Raw genomic sequence first — 19,115 nt, forward strand, 5'->3', positions numbered from 1 at the left:
AACCCTTTACTGTAATCTCCTACCCAAAAACCTAACCCCTTACCGTAATCTCCTACCCAAAAAACCTAACCCCTTACCATAATCTCCTACCCAAAAACCTAACCCCTTACCGTAATCTCCTACCCAAAAAACCTAACCCCTTACTGTAATCTCCTACCCAAAAACCTAACCCCTTACTGTAATCTCCTACCCAAAAACCTAACCCCTTACTGTAATCTCCTACCCAAAAACCTAACCCCTTACCGTAATCTCCTAACCAAAAACCTAACCCTTTACCGTAATCTCCTACCCAAAAACCTAACCCCTTACCATAATCTCCTACCCAAAAAACCTAACCCCTTACCGTAATCTCCTAACCAAAAACCTAACCCTTTACTGTAATCTCCTACCCAAAAACCTAACCCCTTACTGTAATCTCATACCCAAAAACCTAACCCCTTACCGTAATCTCCTACCCAAAAACCTAACCCCTTACCGTAATCTCCTACCCAAAAACCTAACCCCTTACCGTAATCTCCTACCCAAAAACCTAACCCCTTACTGTAATCTCCTACCCAAAAAACCTAACCCTTTACCGTAATCTCCTACCCAAAAAACCTAACCCCTTACTGTAATCTCCTACCCAAAAACCTAACCCCTTACCGTAATCTCCTACCCAAAAACCTAACCCCTTACCGTAATCTCCTACCCAAAAAACCTAACCCCTTACTGTAATCTCCTACCCAAAAAACCTAACCCTTTACCGTAATCTCCTACCCAAAAAACCTAACCCCTTACTGTAATCTCCTACCCAAAAACCTAACCCCTTACCGTAATCTCCTACCCAAAAAACCTAACCCTTTACCGTAATCTCCTACCCAAAAAACCTAACCCCTTACCGTAATCTCCTACCCAAAAAACCTAACCCCTTACCGTAATCTCCTACCCAAAAACCTAACCCCTTACCGTAATCTCCAACCCAAAAACCTAACCCTTTACCGTAATCTCCTACCCAAAAACCTAACCCTTTACCGTAATCTCCTACCCAAAAACCTAACCCCTTACTGTAATCTCCTACCCAAAAAACCTAACCCTTTACCGTAATCTCCTACCCAAAAAACCTAACCCCTTACTGTAATCTCCTACCCAAAAAACCTAACCCCTTACTGTAATCTCCTACCCAAAAACCTAACCCCTTACTGTAATCTCCTACCCAAAAACCTAACCCCTTACTGTAATCTCCTACCCAAAAAACCTAACCGCTTACTGTAATCTCCTACCCAAAAACCTAACCCCTTACCGTAATCTCCTACCCAAAAATCTAACCCCTTACCGTAATCTCCTACCCAAAAACCTAACCCCTTACTGTAATCTCCTACCCAAAAAACCTAACCCCTTACTGTAATCTCCTACCCAAAAAACCTAACCCTTTACCGTAATCTCCTACCCAAAAATCTAACCCTTTACTGTAATCTCCTACCCAAAAACCTAACCCTTTACCGTAATCTCCAAACCAAAAAACCTAACCCTTTACCGTAATCTCCTACCCAAAAACCTAACCCCTTACTGTAATCTCCTACCCAAAAACCTAACCCCTTACCGTAATCTCCAAACCAAAAAACCTAACCCTTTACCGTAATCTCCTACCCAAAAAACCTAACCCCTTACCGTAATTTCCTACCCAAAAACCTAACCCTTTACTGTAATCTCCTACCCAAAAACCTAACCCCTTACCGTAATCTCCTACCCAAAAACCTAACCCCTTACCGTAATCTCCTACCCAAAAAACCTAACCCCTTACCGTAATCTCCTACCCAAAAACCTAACCCTTTACCGTAATCTCCTACCCAAAAACCTAACCCCTTACCGTAATCTCCAAACCAAAAAACCTAACCCCTTACCATAATCTCCTACCCAAAAAACCTAACCCCTTACCGTAATCTCCTACCCAAAAACCTAACCCTTTACTGTAATCTCCTACCCAAAAAACCTAACCCCTTACCGTAATCTCCTACCCAAAAACCTAACCCCTTACCGTAATCTCCTACCCAAAAACCTAAACCTTTACCGTAATCTCCTACCCAAAAACCTAACCCCTTACCGTAATCTCCTACCCAAAAACCTAACCCCTTACCGTAATCTCCTACCCAAAAACCTAACCCCTTACCGTAATCTCCTACCCAAAAACCTAACCCTTTACCGTAATCTCCTAACCAAAAACCTAACCCTTTACCGTAATCTCCTAACCAAAAAACCTAACCCTTTACCGTAATCTCCTACCCAAAAACCTAACCCTTTACTGTAATCTCCTACCCAAATACCTAACCCCTTACCGTAATCTCCTACCCAAAAACCTAACCCCTTACCATAATCTCCTACCCAAAAAACCTAACCCCTTACCGTAATCTCCTACCCAAAAACCTAACCCCTTACCGTAATCTCCAAACCAAAAAACCTAACCCCTTACCGTAATCTCCTAACCAAAAAACCTAACCCCTTACCGTAATCTCCTACCCAAAAACCTAACCCCTTACCGTAATCTCCAAACCAAAAAACCTAACCCCTTACCGTAATCTCCTAACCAAAAAACCTAACCCCTTACCGTAATCTCCAAACCAAAAAACCTAACCCCTTACCGTAATCTCCTACCCAAAAACCTAACCCCTTACCGTAATCTCCTACCCAAAAACCTAACCCCTTACCGTAATCTCCTACCCAAAAACCTAACCCCTTACCGTAATCTCCTACCCAAAAACCTAACCCCTTACCGTAATCTCCTACCCAAAAAACCTAACCCCTTACCATAATCTCCTACCCAAAAAACCTAACCCCTTACCGTAATCTCCTACCCAAAAACCTAACCTCTTACCGTAATCTCCTACCCAAAAAACCTAACCCCTTACCATAATCTCCTACCCAAAAACCTAACCCCTTACCGTAATCTCCAAACCAAAAAACCTAACCCCTTACCATAATCTCCTACCCAAAAAACCTAACCCCTTACTGTAATCTCCTACCCAAAAACCTAACCCTTTACCGTAATCTCCAAACCAAAAAACCTAACCCTTTACCGTAATCTCCTACCCAAAAACCTAACCCTTTCCTGTAATCTCCTACCCAAAAAACCTAACCCCTTACCGTAATCTCCAAACCAAAAAACCTAACCCCTTACCGTAATCTCCAAACCAAAAAACCTAACCCCTTACCGTAATCTCCAAACCAAAAAACCTAACCCTTTACCGTAATCTCCTACCCAAAAAACCTAACCCTTTACCGTAATCTCCTAACCAAAAAACCTAACCCCTTACCGTAATCTCCTACCCAAAAACCTAACCCCTTACCGTAATCTCCTACCCAAAAACCTAACCCCTTACCGTAATCTCCTACCCAAAAACCTAACCCCTTACCGTAATCTCCTACCCAAAAACCTAACCCTTTACCGTAATCTCCTACCCAAAAACCTAACCCCTTACCGTAATCTCCTACCCAAAAACCTAACCCTTTACCGTAATCTCCTACCCAAAAACCTAACCCCTTACCGTAATCTCCTACCCAAAAAACCTAACCCCTTTACTGTAATCTCCTACCCAAAAACCTAACCCTTTACTGTAATCTCCTACCCAAAAAACCTAACCCCTTACCGTAATCTCCTACCCAAAAACCTAACCCTTTACCGTAATCTCCTACCCAAAAACCTAACCCCTTACTGTAATCTCCTACCCAAAAACCTAACCCCTTACTGTAATCTCCTACCCAAAAACCTAACCCCTTACCGTAATTTCCTACCCAAAAACCTAACCCCTTACTGTAATCTCCTATCCAAAAACCTAACCCCTTACCGTAATCTCCTACCCAAAAACCTAACCCCTTACTGTAATCTCCTACCCAAAAACCTAACCCTTTACCGTAATCTCCTACCCAAAAACCTAACCCCTTACTGTAATCTCCTACCCAAAAAACCTAACCCTTTACCGTAATCTCCTACCCAAAAACCTAACCTTTTACCGTAATCTCCTACCCAAAAACCTAACCCTTTACTGTAATCTCCTACCCAAAAACCTAACCCCTTACCGTAATCTCCTACCCAAAAACCTAACCTTTTACCGTAATCTCCTACCCAAAAACCTAACCCCTTACTGTAATCTCCTACCCAAAAACCTAACCCCTTACTGCAATCTCCTACCCAAAAACCTAACCCCTTACCGTAATCTCCTACCCAAAAATCTAACCCCCTTACTGTAATCTCCTACCCAAAAACCTAACCCTTTACCGTAATCTCCTACCCAAAAACCTAACCCCTTACTGTAATCTCCTACCCAAAAACCTAACCCCTTACTGTAATCTCCTACCCAAAAACCTAACCCCTTACCGTAATCTCCTACCCAAAAACCTAACCCTTTACCGTAATCTCCTACCCAAAAACCTAACCCTTTACTGTAATCTCCTACCCAAAAACCTAACCCCTTACCGTAATCTCCTACCCAAAAACCTAACCTTTTACCGTAATCTCCTACCCAAAAACCTAACCCCTTACTGTAATCTCCTACCCAAAAACCTAACCCCTTACTGCAATCTCCTACCCAAAAACCTAACCCCTTACCGTAATCTCCTACCCAAAAATCTAACCCCTTACTGTAATCTCCTACCCAAAAACCTAACCCTTTACCGTAATCTCCTACCCAAAAACCTAACCCCTTACCGTAATCTCCTACCCAAAAACCTAACCCCTTACCGTAATCTCCTACCCAAAAACCTAACCCCTTACCGTAATCTCCTAACCAAAAAACCTAACCCCTTACCGTAATCTCCAAACCAAAAAACCTAACCCTTTACCGTAATCTCCTAACCAAAAAACCTAACCCCTTACCGTAATCTCCTACCCAAAAACCTAACCCCTTACCGTAATCTCCTACCCAAAAACCTAACCCCTTACCGTAATCTCCTACCCAAAAACCTAACCCCTTACCGTAATCTCCTACCCAAAAAACCTAACCCCTTACCGTAATCTCCTACCCAAAAAACCTAACCCCTTACCGTAATCTCCTACCCAAAAACCTAACCCCTTACCGTAATCTCCTACCCAAAAAACCTAACCCCTTACCATAATCTCCTACCCAAAAACCTAACCCCTTACCGTAATCTCCAAACCAAAAAACCTAACCCCTTACCATAATCTCCTACCCAAAAAACCTAACCCCTTACTGTAATCTCCTACCCAAAAACCTAACCCTTTACCGTAATCTCCAAACCAAAAAACCTAACCCTTTACCGTAATCTCCTACCCAAAAACCTAACCCTTTCCTGTAATCTCCTACCCAAAAAACCTAACCCCTTACCGTAATCTCCAAACCAAAAAACCTAACCCCTTACCGTAATCTCCAAACCAAAAAACCTAACCCCTTACCGTAATCTCCAAACCAAAAAACCTAACCCTTTACCGTAATCTCCTACCCAAAAAACCTAACCCTTTACCGTAATCTCCTAACCAAAAAACCTAACCCCTTACCGTAATCTCCTACCCAAAAACCTAACCCCTTACCGTAATCTCCTACCCAAAAACCTAACCCCTTACCGTAATCTCCTACCCAAAAACCTAACCCTTTACCGTAATCTCCTACCCAAAAACCTAACCCCTTACCGTAATCTCCTACCCAAAAACCTAACCCTTTACCGTAATCTCCTACCCAAAAACCTAACCCCTTACCGTAATCTCCTACCCAAAAAACCTAACCCCTTTACTGTAATCTCCTACTCAAAAACCTAACCCTTTACTGTAATCTCCTACCCAAAAAACCTAACCCCTTACCGTAATCTCCTACCCAAAAACCTAACCCTTTACCGTAATCTCCTACCCAAAAACCTAACCCCTTACTGTAATCTCCTACCCAAAAACCTAACCCTTTACTGTAATCTCCTACCCAAAAACCTAACCCCTTACCGTAATTTCCTACCCAAAAACCTAACCCCTTACTGTAATCTCCTATCCAAAAACCTAACCCCTTACCGTAATCTCCTACCCAAAAACCTAACCCCTTACTGTAATCTCCTACCCAAAAACCTAACCCTTTACCGTAATCTCCTACCCAAAAACCTAACCCCTTACTGTAATCTCCTACCCAAAAAACCTAACCCTTTACCGTAATCTCCTACCCAAAAACCTAACCTTTTACCGTAATCTCCTACCCAAAAACCTAACCCTTTACTGTAATCTCCTACCCAAAAACCTAACCCCTTACCGTAATCTCCTACCCAAAAACCTAACCTTTTACCGTAATCTCCTACCCAAAAACCTAACCCCTTACTGTAATCTCCTACCCAAAAACCTAACCCCTTACTGCAATCTCCTACCCAAAAACCTAACCCCTTACCGTAATCTCCTACCCAAAAATCTAACCCCCTTACTGTAATCTCCTACCCAAAAACCTAACCCTTTACCGTAATCTCCTACCCAAAAACCTAACCCCTTACTGTAATCTCCTACCCAAAAACCTAACCCCTTACTGTAATCTCCTACCCAAAAACCTAACCCCTTACCGTAATCTCCTACCCAAAAACCTAACCCTTTACCGTAATCTCCTACCCAAAAACCTAACCCTTTACTGTAATCTCCTACCCAAAAACCTAACCCCTTACCGTAATCTCCTACCCAAAAACCTAACCTTTTACCGTAATCTCCTACCCAAAAACCTAACCCCTTACTGTAATCTCCTACCCAAAAACCTAACCCCTTACTGCAATCTCCTACCCAAAAACCTAACCCCTTACCGTAATCTCCTACCCAAAAATCTAACCCCTTACTGTAATCTCCTACCCAAAAACCTAACCCTTTACCGTAATCTCCTACCCAAAAACCTAACCCCTTACTGTAATCTCCTACCCAAAAACCTAACCCCTTACCGTAATCTCCTACCCAAAAACCTAACCCTTTACTGCAATCTCCTACCCAAAAACCTAACCCCTTACCGTAATCTCCTACCCAAAAACCTAACCCCTTACTGTAATCTCCTACCCAAAAACCTAACCCTTTACCATAATCTCCTACCCAAAAACCTAACCCCTTACCATAATCTCCTACCCAAAAACCTAACCCCTTACCGTAATCTCCTACCCAAAAACCTAACCCTTTACTGTAATCTCCTACCCAAAAAACCTAACCCCTTACTGTAATCTCCTACCCAAAAAACCTAACCCCTTACCATAATCTCCTACCCAAAAACCTAACCCTTTACCATAATCTCCTACCCAAAAACCTAACCCCTTACCATAATCTCCTACCCAAAAACCTAACCCTTTACCGTAATCTCCTACCCAAAAACCTAACCCCTTACCATAATCTCCTACCCAAAAACCTAACCCTTTACCATAATCTCCTACCCAAAAACCTAACCCCTTACCGTAATCTCCTACCCAAAACACCTAACCCTTTATCGTAATCTCCTACCCAAAAAAACCTAACCCCTTACACTAAAACCCCAATCCTTAACCCTCTACCCTCTACCCTAACTGACCTTATTGGCTAAACGTCCGGCGGCTGTGTGTCCAGCGGTTGCGGCGAAGGATCCTCCGGCTGCCAAACGCCGGCAGAGACTTGGTCACGGCAAAGCAGCCGCATCCAAATGTCCAATTGTTCCAGTTCTATGTACAGAGCTACTGTCCATAAACTGTGAGCACTATGTCAGCAACGAAATATTATTACATGTTATCATAACAGTTCTTGTGTGCCGAAACGTACGTGTACCTCTATCCTCAAGGCCGTGAGCCAAAGCAGGTTTGTGGGGCAAACAGCTAGTAGTCTATTCATATTACTATTCCTATTAGTCTAACGTATATGCATTACATTTTCTAAAACCCAATGTGACTATTTGGTCCCAGAGGAGAGGTTTGAGAACGAAGCTAAACCCTGGAATGATTAGTGCCAAAATAAATGATTTGATACAATGCATTGGTAAGGGTTACAGAGGTAGTCTTCCACTTCTCATGGAAGACCTCACCTTCAACATCAAGCATAGCGACAACTCTAGTGCCTCCAGCTTCACACTCATAGACGCCACTGTCTTCTGGAACCGCAGGTTTAATGGTCAGCGTGGCTACATTCCAGTCCTGCTCGATCATCACTCGCTTCCCATCAGCACAAACTTCCAGATCATTTCTCTTCCATGTGGCCTGCACTGGCCTAGAGTATTGACAGATGAACTCTGCTGTGTCATCTTCATCAATGGTAAGATCCTTCATTGGACTGACCACCTCAATGGTTGGATCTGTCAACCAACATGTCAGAGGGGACATGCATTAAAGGGTCTTGATGAAAATGACAGTGACTTACTGTAGGCTTTTTAGGTAAGCAGCATTTAAGCAATGGATATGAATCAGCAAGCATAATGAATGATGGATTAAGCCTTTGTTAGCAATTTAGTGGCGTGTCAGCAACGATCTCTGTGAGTGCCAAGCTGTTGCTGTGATTGATTATATTATACTGGATAAAGCATAATAGACAATTAGAGGATTACAAATCTGAGATAAAATATTGGGTTAGAACACTTAAAAAAAAAAAAAAAAACTGGGCAAACGTATATACATATATATTCTACTTGGTTAGGATTTGTCCAAAAAGCAAACATTAAGTAAAACAAATCATAAAATAAATCTATACTAGTTCTTTTATATATATATATATATATATATATATATATATATATAGAGAGAGAGAGAGAGAGAGAGAGAGAGAGAGAGAGAGAGAGAGAGAGAGAGAGAGAGAGAGAGAGAGAGAGAGAGAGAGAGAGAGAGAGATCTACTGTATATAGATCTATCTATCTATATATATGAAAGAACTAGTATAGATTTATTTTATGATTTGTTTTACGTAATGTTTGCTTTTTGGACAAATCCTAACCAAGTAGAATATATATGTATATACGTTTGCCCAATTTTTTTTTTTAAATGTTCTAACCCAATATTTTATCTCAGATTTGTAATCTTCTAATTGTCTATTATGCTTGATCTGTCAATAGTGAGTTTCAAAAATATATTGAACCCCTGGACCTCCTTGAAGACCCTAGAATTCCTAATTGTTTTGGAAAATGTAACTGAAGGAACGGACTTCAACTATGAGCTTCATGTCTTCTATGTGGGTGAGTAGGAAGGTAAAAAGGCAAGAAAGTACAATGTACCTACTAATACTGTCATTTGAGCAGTTCATGGGGCTATATATCAAGCTCCGGAAAAGTGTAACTTCCTGTTTTTTTGCTGTATGCGTCTGCATGGAAGGTAGGAAATATGGTCATTGTGTTTTTTCCATTTGACTTACAATATTATCCAGGCCAGTCTCTATCCATACCAGTGACATTCAACCCTTTTTCCTCTCTGTGCACACATAGCCACAGTGCTCAGTTGCTGAGGCACCACTACAACAGGACAGGGTCACAGGAAAACACAGGACAGAGTCACAGGAGACAGAGGAGTCAAGGGAGTGAGAGGGGGCAGGGGAGTGAGAGGGGGCAGGGGAGTGAGAGGGGGCAGGGGAGTGAGAGGAGGCGTCAGAGGAGGCAGGAGAGACAGAGGGAGCAGGTGAGTGAGAGGGGGCGTCAGAGGAGGCAGGAGAGACAGAGGGAGCAGGGGAGTCAGAGGGTGCAGAGAGTCAGAGGGGTCAGAGGGGGCAGGGGAGTCAGATAGGGCAGGGGAGTCAGAGGGGGCAGGGGAGTCAGAGGGAGCAGGGGAGTCAGAGGGAGCAGGGGAGTCACAGAAAACACACACACAACAGGATAGTTACAGAAAAAACACCCCCCTCCCCCCCCTGCTTTGGGAGATCATGGAAATCCCGCGGCACGTTTTTGATCCTCTCACGGAACCCTAGGGTGCCGCGGAACCCTGGTTGGGAAACATTGGTGACTGTTTAGATATACAAATAACTGCTTGAGATGCAGAACTTCATTCATTAAGATGTGTCATGTCACACCTCCATATCTCAACCCTCATTATAAGTTTATAACCTCTCATTGCTCAGTCATGGCAGAGATGCAAAGTGGGGGTGAAAGTAACATGACTGCACGAGACCCAACCACTAATCTGTCAATGTCTTCAGCAGAATGTTTACACTCCATTCACTTGCATGGGCCTTAAAGCTATAGGGGTACATTTTATATATACAGTACCCAAAAGCTGCTATTCTGGCTGTTTTCGGATGAAAATGCGCACTGAAGTTTATCGGGATTTGTGTTTGAAATAGGCCCCAACGGATGCTTCAGCGTATACAGAATACACTGTGTAATATCGACAAGACGGCTTCAAAGCATATTGCAATGTGCTTCATTTCATGGGAAATTAACTTTTTTTTTTAGCTTGACATATAGCCCCAGGAGTGCTGCTTAGTGGGAATTAAACACCTGAACTTCCGCACCGAACAACATTTTAATAGATATATTCTGACTTGTACTTCACTGAAACGTATGAGACCTCTAATGTTAAAAAGGAGTGAAACTCAAAATAAAGTATTGACTCTAAACTCTAAATAAACGACCTGACTAGCCTGTAACACAACTGCAGATAATAATAGTTGTAGTTGCATATATATATATATATATATATACTAACTAGTGGAAAAGGGTCCTTATTTACTAAGCAGTTCTAAACCATAAAGCACCGTACAGCCCATTGAAGTTAACGGACTGAGAAGGTTTCTCATAGCTCAGCACCATTTAGTAGATATGTCACAATGTTCATTAAAGTATCGGTGCGGTGTTCCCCATAAAGAAATTGTAACCCTGTTAAACAATTGGGCACCACTCTTTTCACCTCATTTTAAAAGTGTTTAAATAATACTTATGGTATAAAAACAGAAAGGGAAAGGAACTTTCTCAAATAAATGGCATTTTCTTTAGGTTTATAAATAAAATAAATGAAGGATTCTCCTGGTTTGTAAATAAAAATGAAACTCCGTTAGCTGCAGTATTATCCCACTTCAAGCGCTCATCTTATCGCGCAGCCTTTTTCTTCAAGATCTAAAAGTCCATTATATGGTATGTACAGTAAGTTATGTCAACAACAATCGCATTTGACACAATGAAAGATTTGCCATGCTAGCAGGGATCAGCCAAACAGATGGATTTGTAGAGCAGAAGCCTATTACTAATGAAATGTGAAAAGATACAATTTTTACTGTGTCTAATACACGCTGGGGTCTGTGTATCACGGCAATTATTCTGCAAAACCAGGGGTTTTCATCCTGCACCTATCTGACAAAGCATATTGCTCTAATTTTGCTCAATTTTACTACAGTACTTGGGGAGAGTCAGTAGGAGGAGTTGGGGAGAGTTACATGGGGCACACATTTTAATGAGATGTATCACATTCTGCGTCTCTGTCCCAGCTTGCACCTTGGGGAGAGTCAGTAGGAGGAGTTGGGGGAGAGTTACATGGGGCACAGATTATAATGGGATGTATCACATTCTGCGTCTCTGCCCCAGCTTGTACCTTGGGGAGAGTCAGTAGGAGGAGTTGGGGAGGAATTACATGGGGCAGGGATTATAATGAGATGTGTCACATTCTGCGTCTCTGCCCCAGCTTGTACCTTGGGGAGAGTCAGTAGGAGGAGTTGGGGAGGAATTACATGGGGCACAGATTATAATGGGATGTATCACATTCTGCGTCTCACCCCCAGCATGCACCTTGGGGAGAGTTAGTAGGAGGAGTGGGGGAGGAGTTACATGTTGCACAGATTATAATGAGATGTATCACATTCTGCGTCTCTGCCCCAGCTTGCACTTTGGGGAGAGTCAGTAGGAGGAGTTGGGGAGGAATTACATGGGGCACAGATTATAATGGGATGTATCACATTCTGTGTCTCTGACCCAGCTTGCACCTTGGGGAGAGTCAGTAGGAGGAGTTGGGGGAGAGTTACATGGGGCACAGATTATAATGAGATGTATCGCATTCTGCGTCTTTGCCCCAGCTTGCACCTTGGGGAGAGTCAGTAGGAGGAATTGGAGGAATTGGAGAGGGGTTACATGGTGCACAGATTATTAAGAAAGCTTTGGACTTCTAAGGAAGGGGCGGCATGACTTAAGCCAAGGAGCCCCTCCCAATAGGTGCCGTGATGTCAGGCCAGGGGGAGGAGTTAAGTAAGGGGTACTTAGGGCAAGGGAGAGGGATCCTAGCTTCCTCTTTCTTCTAGGATCTACTGGATAAAAGTCGCACCCACCCTGTTTTTAGGCATGAGGGATGTCAGTGTTAGAAAGAAAGATCTGTATTCTGCTCTGTTTTGTCACAGCTTGGGGTATGTGTTGGCGGGAGTTATGTTACTCTGGGAGGGGGACTTAGTCAGTATTGGCTCCTGGAGGGAGGTCACAGACCTCAGAAGTATTTTAGTTGAGGAAGGCGGTACCATTCCAGGTTCAGCGGACGGAATGGTTGTGGCCTTCCAGATGGAATTTGGGGAAGGTGGTAACATTCATGACTAGGCTCGGTTGGTGTGGTAGTGACCTACCAATGGGGGCTCTGTGCATTCAGACTACGGTACTGAATGGCTAGATGAGCACAAGCTGAGGGTATCCCTCAAGCGCCAGTAGATGTGGGAGGATCAGTCTGGCTGGGTCCTAGTTGGGATAAATATGGGATATTTATCTGTTGTACAGTAATAAATAAAGCTGTGACCGGTAATTTCTCCCAAGAAGCTGCATGGTGTGTTTATTGGGAATGGGAGAGGCGTCCAGCTCGAAGCGTGGACAAGTCATGGGATGTATCACATTCTGCGTCTCTCTGTGCACCATTCTTTCTTCCTTTCATTTGCTCAAAAAAGTCCTCCATATCTGAAGTGGCGTAAGGCAGAAATCCTGCATCAGGTTTAAGAAACGGTTCTTACACAAGACGCAACTTTGCTCCAATAGATGAGCAGTGCGTCAAAACACACTTTTCTCTACGTTGATACACAGACCCTTTTGTGTTTATTGTACGCAGTTAAGTATTCTGTTTGGAAGACATTGCTTTATTTATCCAGTGAAGCCCGTGATTAGTATCATTGTTTTTCTTTTTAACACACACACACACACACACACATACAGTATTATACAGATCCAGCCAGCATCATTGTTACTAGGAATACAACACACACCAGAGTAAGAGAATATTGCCATCTCCATAGGATTTAATGGCAATGGTAGTGCAATTTATCGGGATATATCTCAACATATTTCACTAAAAAGAACAATGAAGATGGCTGCATCCATAATCTGATAGATATTAAAGCACCAGTACTCCATAAATATCAATACACGCCTCACATTTTATAGCCTCCATTTTGAAATTCTGCATTTTGGGGTCTGACTCCAAGAATCTTTGCTCAAGGTCCTGCCTATACAGTAAGGTCAAAATGGTGAGGTCAGTGGGAGCGATTTGGAGTTTTCACTTGAAACGTAGAGGTCATTCACTTAGCAGTGGTGGCTGTCCATGCTGCTGAGTGAATGACGAACTTACATTGTAAAGGAGAGTGCAATACGTGTAACACGAAAGTATTTGGACACCATTTTGTTTGGATTGGCTGGTGCTTTAAAAAGATACAAAGTGAAGCATAATGAAATATTGTTAGCTCCTGTATGTAGGTTATAATGTAAGAAGAGGTTAGATTCTTACTAGTGCTTTACCTTCACTAGAAGCAATCTCACAGCCACATGTGCTACAGTAGGTCAGTGTTTTTCAACCTTTTGTTTGGCGAAGGATCCTTATAATTATATTGTGAAATTAAGCGGAATCCCAACCCTCTCCAATAGCGTGTCTGAGATCAGATGCATTGTAGGAAACCCCAACCCTCTCTAATAACGTGTCTGAGATCAGATGTATTGTAAGGTACCCCAACCCTCTCTAATAGCGTGTCTGAGATCAGATGCATTGTAAGGAACCCCAACCCTCTCTAATAGCGTGTCTGAGATCAGATGCATTGTAAGGAACCTCAGCCCATCCTAATAGCACGTCTGAGATCAGATGCATTGTAAGGAACCCCAACCCTCTCTAATAGCGTGTCTGTGATCAGATGCATTGTAAGGAACCCCACCCCTCTCTAATAGCATGTCTGAGATCAGATGCATTGTAAGGAACCCCAACCCTCTCTAATAGCGTGTCTGAGATCAGAAGCATTGTAAAGAACCCGAACCCTCTCTAATAGCATGTCTGAGATCAGATGCATTGTAAGGAACCCCACCCCTCTCTAATAGTGTGTCTGAGATCAGATGCATTGTAAGGAACCCCAAACCTCTCTAATAGTGTGTCTGAGATCAGATGCATTGTAAGGAACCCCAACCCTCTCTAACAGCGCGTCTGAGATCAGATGCATTGTCAATTCTTCTGTATTTGGCACAATTTGCAAATGACCTCGAAATTGCGAGGAACCCTTTAGAGATGCTGATTCCTAGAAAACCCCTGTGCTATGACCTATTTGATCACTTTGAATGTGATTTGAAAGCATCACAATTTACATGTGCCGTCATACTAAATGATGTGAACCAAATGCCATAAGCAAAAATGATATATACAGTTATGTGAAAAAGAAAGTACGCCCTCTTTGAATTCTATGGTTTTACATATCAGGACATAATAACAATCATCTGTTCCTCAGCAGGTCTTAAAATTAGGTAAATACAACCTCAGATGAACAACAAAACATAACATATTACACTGTCATGATTTATTTAACAAAAATAAAGCCAAAATGGAGAAGCCATGTGTGAAAAACTAAGTACACCCTTACTGCTTCTATAGGAATTAAGATGCTAAGTAGCAGGCAGGTGCTGCTAATCAAATGCCCTTGGTTAATTGATCATCAGCAAGTGTGACCACCTCTATAAAAGCCGAAGTTTTAGCAGTTTGCTGGTCTGGAGCATACAGGTGTGTGTTAACACAATGTCAAGGAGGAAAGACATCAACAATGATCTTAGAGAAGCAATTGTTGCTGCCCATCATTCTGGGAAGGGTTATAAGGCCATTTCCAAACAATTTAAAGTCCATCATTCTACAGTGAGAAAGATTATTCAAAAGTGGAAAACATTCAAGACAGTTTCCAATCTTCCCAGGAGTGGACGTCCCAGCAAATTCAACCCAAGGTCAGACCGTGCAATGCTCAGAGAAATGGCAAAAACCCCTAGAGTTACATTTCAGACTCTATAGGCCTCAGTTAGCATGTTAAATGTTAAAGTTCATGACAGTACAATTAGAAAAAGACTGAACAAGTATGGTTTGTTTGGGAGGGTTGCCAGGAGAAAGCCTCTTCTCTCTAAAAAGAACATGGCAGCACAGCTTAGGTTTGCAAAGTTGCATCTGAACAAACCACAAGACTTCTGGAACAATGTCCTTTGGACAGACGAGACCAAAGTGGAGATGTTTGGCAATAATGCACAGTGACACGTTTGGCGAAAACCAAACACAGCATATCAGCACAAACACCTCATACCAACTGTCAAGCACGGTGGTGGAGGGGTGATGATTTGGGCTTGTTTTGCTGCCACAGGACCTGGGAACCTTGCAGTCATTGAGTCGACCATGAATTCCTCTGTATACCAAAGTATTCTAGAGTCAAATGTGAGGCCATCTGTCCGACAGCTAAAGCTTGGCCGAAATTGGGTCATGCAACAGGATAATGATCCCAAGCACACCAGCAAATCTACAACAGAATGGCTGAAAAAGAAAAGAATCAAGGTGTTGCAATGGCCCAGTCAAAGTCCAGACCTCAACCCGATTGAAATGCTGTGGCTGGACCTTAAGAGAGCTGTGCATAAACAAATGCCCACAGACCTCAATGAACTGAAGCAACGTTGTAAAGATGAGTGGGCCAAAATTCCTCCATAACGATGTGAGAGACTGATAAAGTCATACAGAAAACGATTACTTCAAGTTATTGCTGCTAAAAGTGATTCTACAAGCTATTGAATCATAAGGTGTACTTAGTTTTTCACACATGGCTTCTCCATTTTGGCTTTATTTTTGTTAAATAAATCATGACACGGTTTAATATGTCATGTGTTGTTGTTCATTTGAGGTTGTATTTACCTAATTTTTAGACCTGCTAAGGAACAGATGATTGTTATTATGTCCTGATATGTAAAACCATAGAATTCAAAGAGGGTGTACTTTCTTTGTCACACCACTGTATATAGCCTAACTCTGTACGTGGCTTCATTTTTAGGTATATACAACTTCTCTGTGTTGGATGTTCCTGAAATGTATTCTGTACAGTACAGAGCTCTGCATAACCCTCCTTAATCAAAGGTATATACAAGTCAACTCTAAAGTATGCTATGTGTGACCATGGGCAATAATGCTAAATGTATCATTATGGGCAAAATGTATCTTGTGTGTGGCTTTTTCTTGTGTTTATTTTTTGGGGCTCTTGGCCTTTGGATGGAAGGAAAGTGACACTCAGACACAGCGTCACTATGCGGTATTGTATGTCTCTCAGCCAACATGTATGCGGTATTGTATGTCTCTCAGCCAACATGTGTGCGGTATTGTATGTCTCTCAGCCAACATGTGTGCGGTATTGTATGTCTCTCAGCCAACATGTGTGCGGTATTGTATGTCTCTCAGCCAACATGTATGCGGTATTGTATGTCTCTCAGCCAACATGTGTGCGGTATTGTATGTCTCTCAGCCAACATGTATGCGGTATTGTATGTCTCTCAGCCAACATGTGTGCGGTATTGTATGTCTCTCAGCCAACATGTATGCGGTATTGTATGTCTCTCAGCCAACATGTATGCGGTATTGTATGTCTCTCAGCCAACATGTGTGCGGTATTGTATGTCTCTCAGCCAACATGTATGCGGTATTGTATGTCTCTCAGGCAACATGTATGCGGCATTGTATGTCTCTCAGCCAACATGTGTGCGGTATTGTATGTCTCTCAGCCAACATGTATGCGGTATTGTATGTCTCTCAGCCAACATGTGTGCAGTATTGTATGTCTCTCAGCCAACATGTATGCGGTATTGTATGTCTCTCAGCCAACATGTATGCGGTATTGTATGTCTCTCAGCCAACATGTATGTAGCGGTATTGTATGTCTCTCAGCCAACATGTATGCGGTATGGTATGTCTCTCAGCCAACATGTATGCGGTATTGTATGTCTCTCAGCTATCTGCTAGTTTGAGGTATGACTTGGGCAACGTTTTGAATTTTTACATTGACCTGCTTCAGTTTGTTATTATATTCAAAAGTGAATTTACTCAATGGCAGAAATGAATACACAGTAATACATGCCCCCTTACTCAGAGTATTAATCTGCCTACTAAGAACTGGCAGATAAATGAAACATTACAGCAAGAGACATTACACAGGGGATAGTTCAATGGGGTTTCAGAAGGTGTGATTTGCTTACATGTATAAACTTTAGTACAGTATATCTGGAAAACAGCCCAGTTTCATCAGGTCTATGTAATGACATTATTTATAAGATACAATAGGCTGTAAGGTGTCTCACACAAAGTGACTGACCCTACAGTGTCTCACACCAAGTGACTGACCCTACAGTGTCTCACACAACGTGACTGACCCTACAGTGTCTCACACAATGTGACTGACCCTACAGTGTCTCACACCAAGTGACTGACCCTACAGTGTCTCACACCTAGTGACTGACCCTACAGTGTCTCACACCAAGTGACTGACCCTACAGTATCTCACACCAAGTGACTGACCCTACAGTGTCTCACACCAAGTGACTGAACCTACAGTGTCTCACACCAAGTGATTGACCCTACAGTGTCTCACACCAAGTGACTGACCCTACAGTGTCTCACACCAAGTGACTGAACCTACAGTGTCTCACACCAAGTGATTGACCCTACAGTGTCTCACACCAAGTGACTGACCCTACAGTGTCTCACACCAAGTGACTGACCCTACAGTGTCTCACACCAAGTGACTGACCCTACAGTGTCTCACACAACGTGATTGACCCTACAGTGTCTCACACAACGTGACTGACCCTACAGTGTCTCACACAATGTGACTGACCCTACAGTGTCTCACACCTAGTGACTGACCCTACAGTGTCTCACACCAAGTGACTGACCCTACAGTATCTCACACCAAGTGACTGACCCTACAGTGTCTCACACCAAGTGACTGAACCTACAGTGTCTCACACCAAGTGATTGACCCTACAGTGTCTCACACCAAGTGACTGACCCTACAGTGTCTCACACCAAGTGACTGAACCTACAATGTCTCACACCAAGTGATTGACCCTACAGTGTCTCACACCAAGTGACTGACCCTACAGTGTCTCACACCAAGTGACTGACCCTACAGTGTCTCACACCAAGTGACTGACCCTACAGTGTCTCACACAACGTGATTGACCCTACAGTGTCTCACACCTAGTGACTGACCCTACAGTGTCTCACACCAAGTGACTGACCCTACAGCATCTCACACCAAGTGACTGACCCTACAGTGTCTCACACAACGTGATTGACCCTACAGTGTCTCACACAACGTGACTGACCCTACAGTGTCTCACACAACGTGACTGACCCTACAGTGTCTCACACAACGTGACTGACCCTACAGAATCTCACACAGTGATTGACCCTACATCGTCTCACACCAAGTGACTGACCCTACAGTGTCTCTCACAAAGTGACTGACCCTACAGTGTCTCACACCAAGTGACTCTCCCTACATTGTCTCACACAAAGTGACTGACCCTAGAGTGTCTCACACCAAGTGACTGACCCTACAGCGTCTCACACCAAGTGACTGACCCTACAGTGTCTCACACCAAGTGACTGACCCTACAGTGTCTCACACCTAGTGATTGACCCTACAGCATCTCACACCAAGTGACTGACCCTACAGTGTCTCACACCAAGTGATTGACCATACACTGTCTCACACCAAGTGATTGACCCTACAGTGTCTCACACCAAGTGACTGACCCTACAGTGTCTCACACAAAGTGACTGACCCTACAGCATCTCACACCAAGTGACTGACCCTACAGTGTCTCACATCAAGTGACCCTACCGCGTCTCACACCAAGTGACTGACCCTACAGTGTCTCACACCGTGACTGACCCTACAGTGTCTCACATCAAGTGACGGACCCTACACTGTCTCACACCAAGTGACGGACCCTACAGTGTCTCACATCAAG

General features: G+C 43.0%; 1 protein-coding gene across 31 annotated transcripts in view; it reads right to left on the reverse strand.

The window, feature by feature from the left end:
* The window catches only part of OBSCN (obscurin, cytoskeletal calmodulin and titin-interacting RhoGEF), a 462,171-nt gene that overhangs the window by 223,217 nt on the left and 219,839 nt on the right, over positions 1-19,115 (reverse strand). For 29 of the 31 annotated variants that reach the window (XM_075588062.1, XM_075588043.1, XM_075588055.1 and 26 more), the window contains one exon: positions 7,971-8,237. The exons of the other annotated variants lie outside the window; for them this stretch is intronic. In XM_075588062.1, coding sequence (XP_075444177.1) covers positions 7,971-8,237 — 267 coding nt within the window. The remainder of the gene's footprint in view (positions 1-7,970; positions 8,238-19,115) is intronic. 31 annotated transcript variants of the gene reach the window in all.

Source organism: Ascaphus truei, chromosome 2, assembly GCF_040206685.1.
Source record: "Ascaphus truei isolate aAscTru1 chromosome 2, aAscTru1.hap1, whole genome shotgun sequence".
In the NCBI taxonomy this organism is placed as follows: domain Eukaryota; kingdom Metazoa; phylum Chordata; class Amphibia; order Anura; family Ascaphidae; genus Ascaphus; species Ascaphus truei.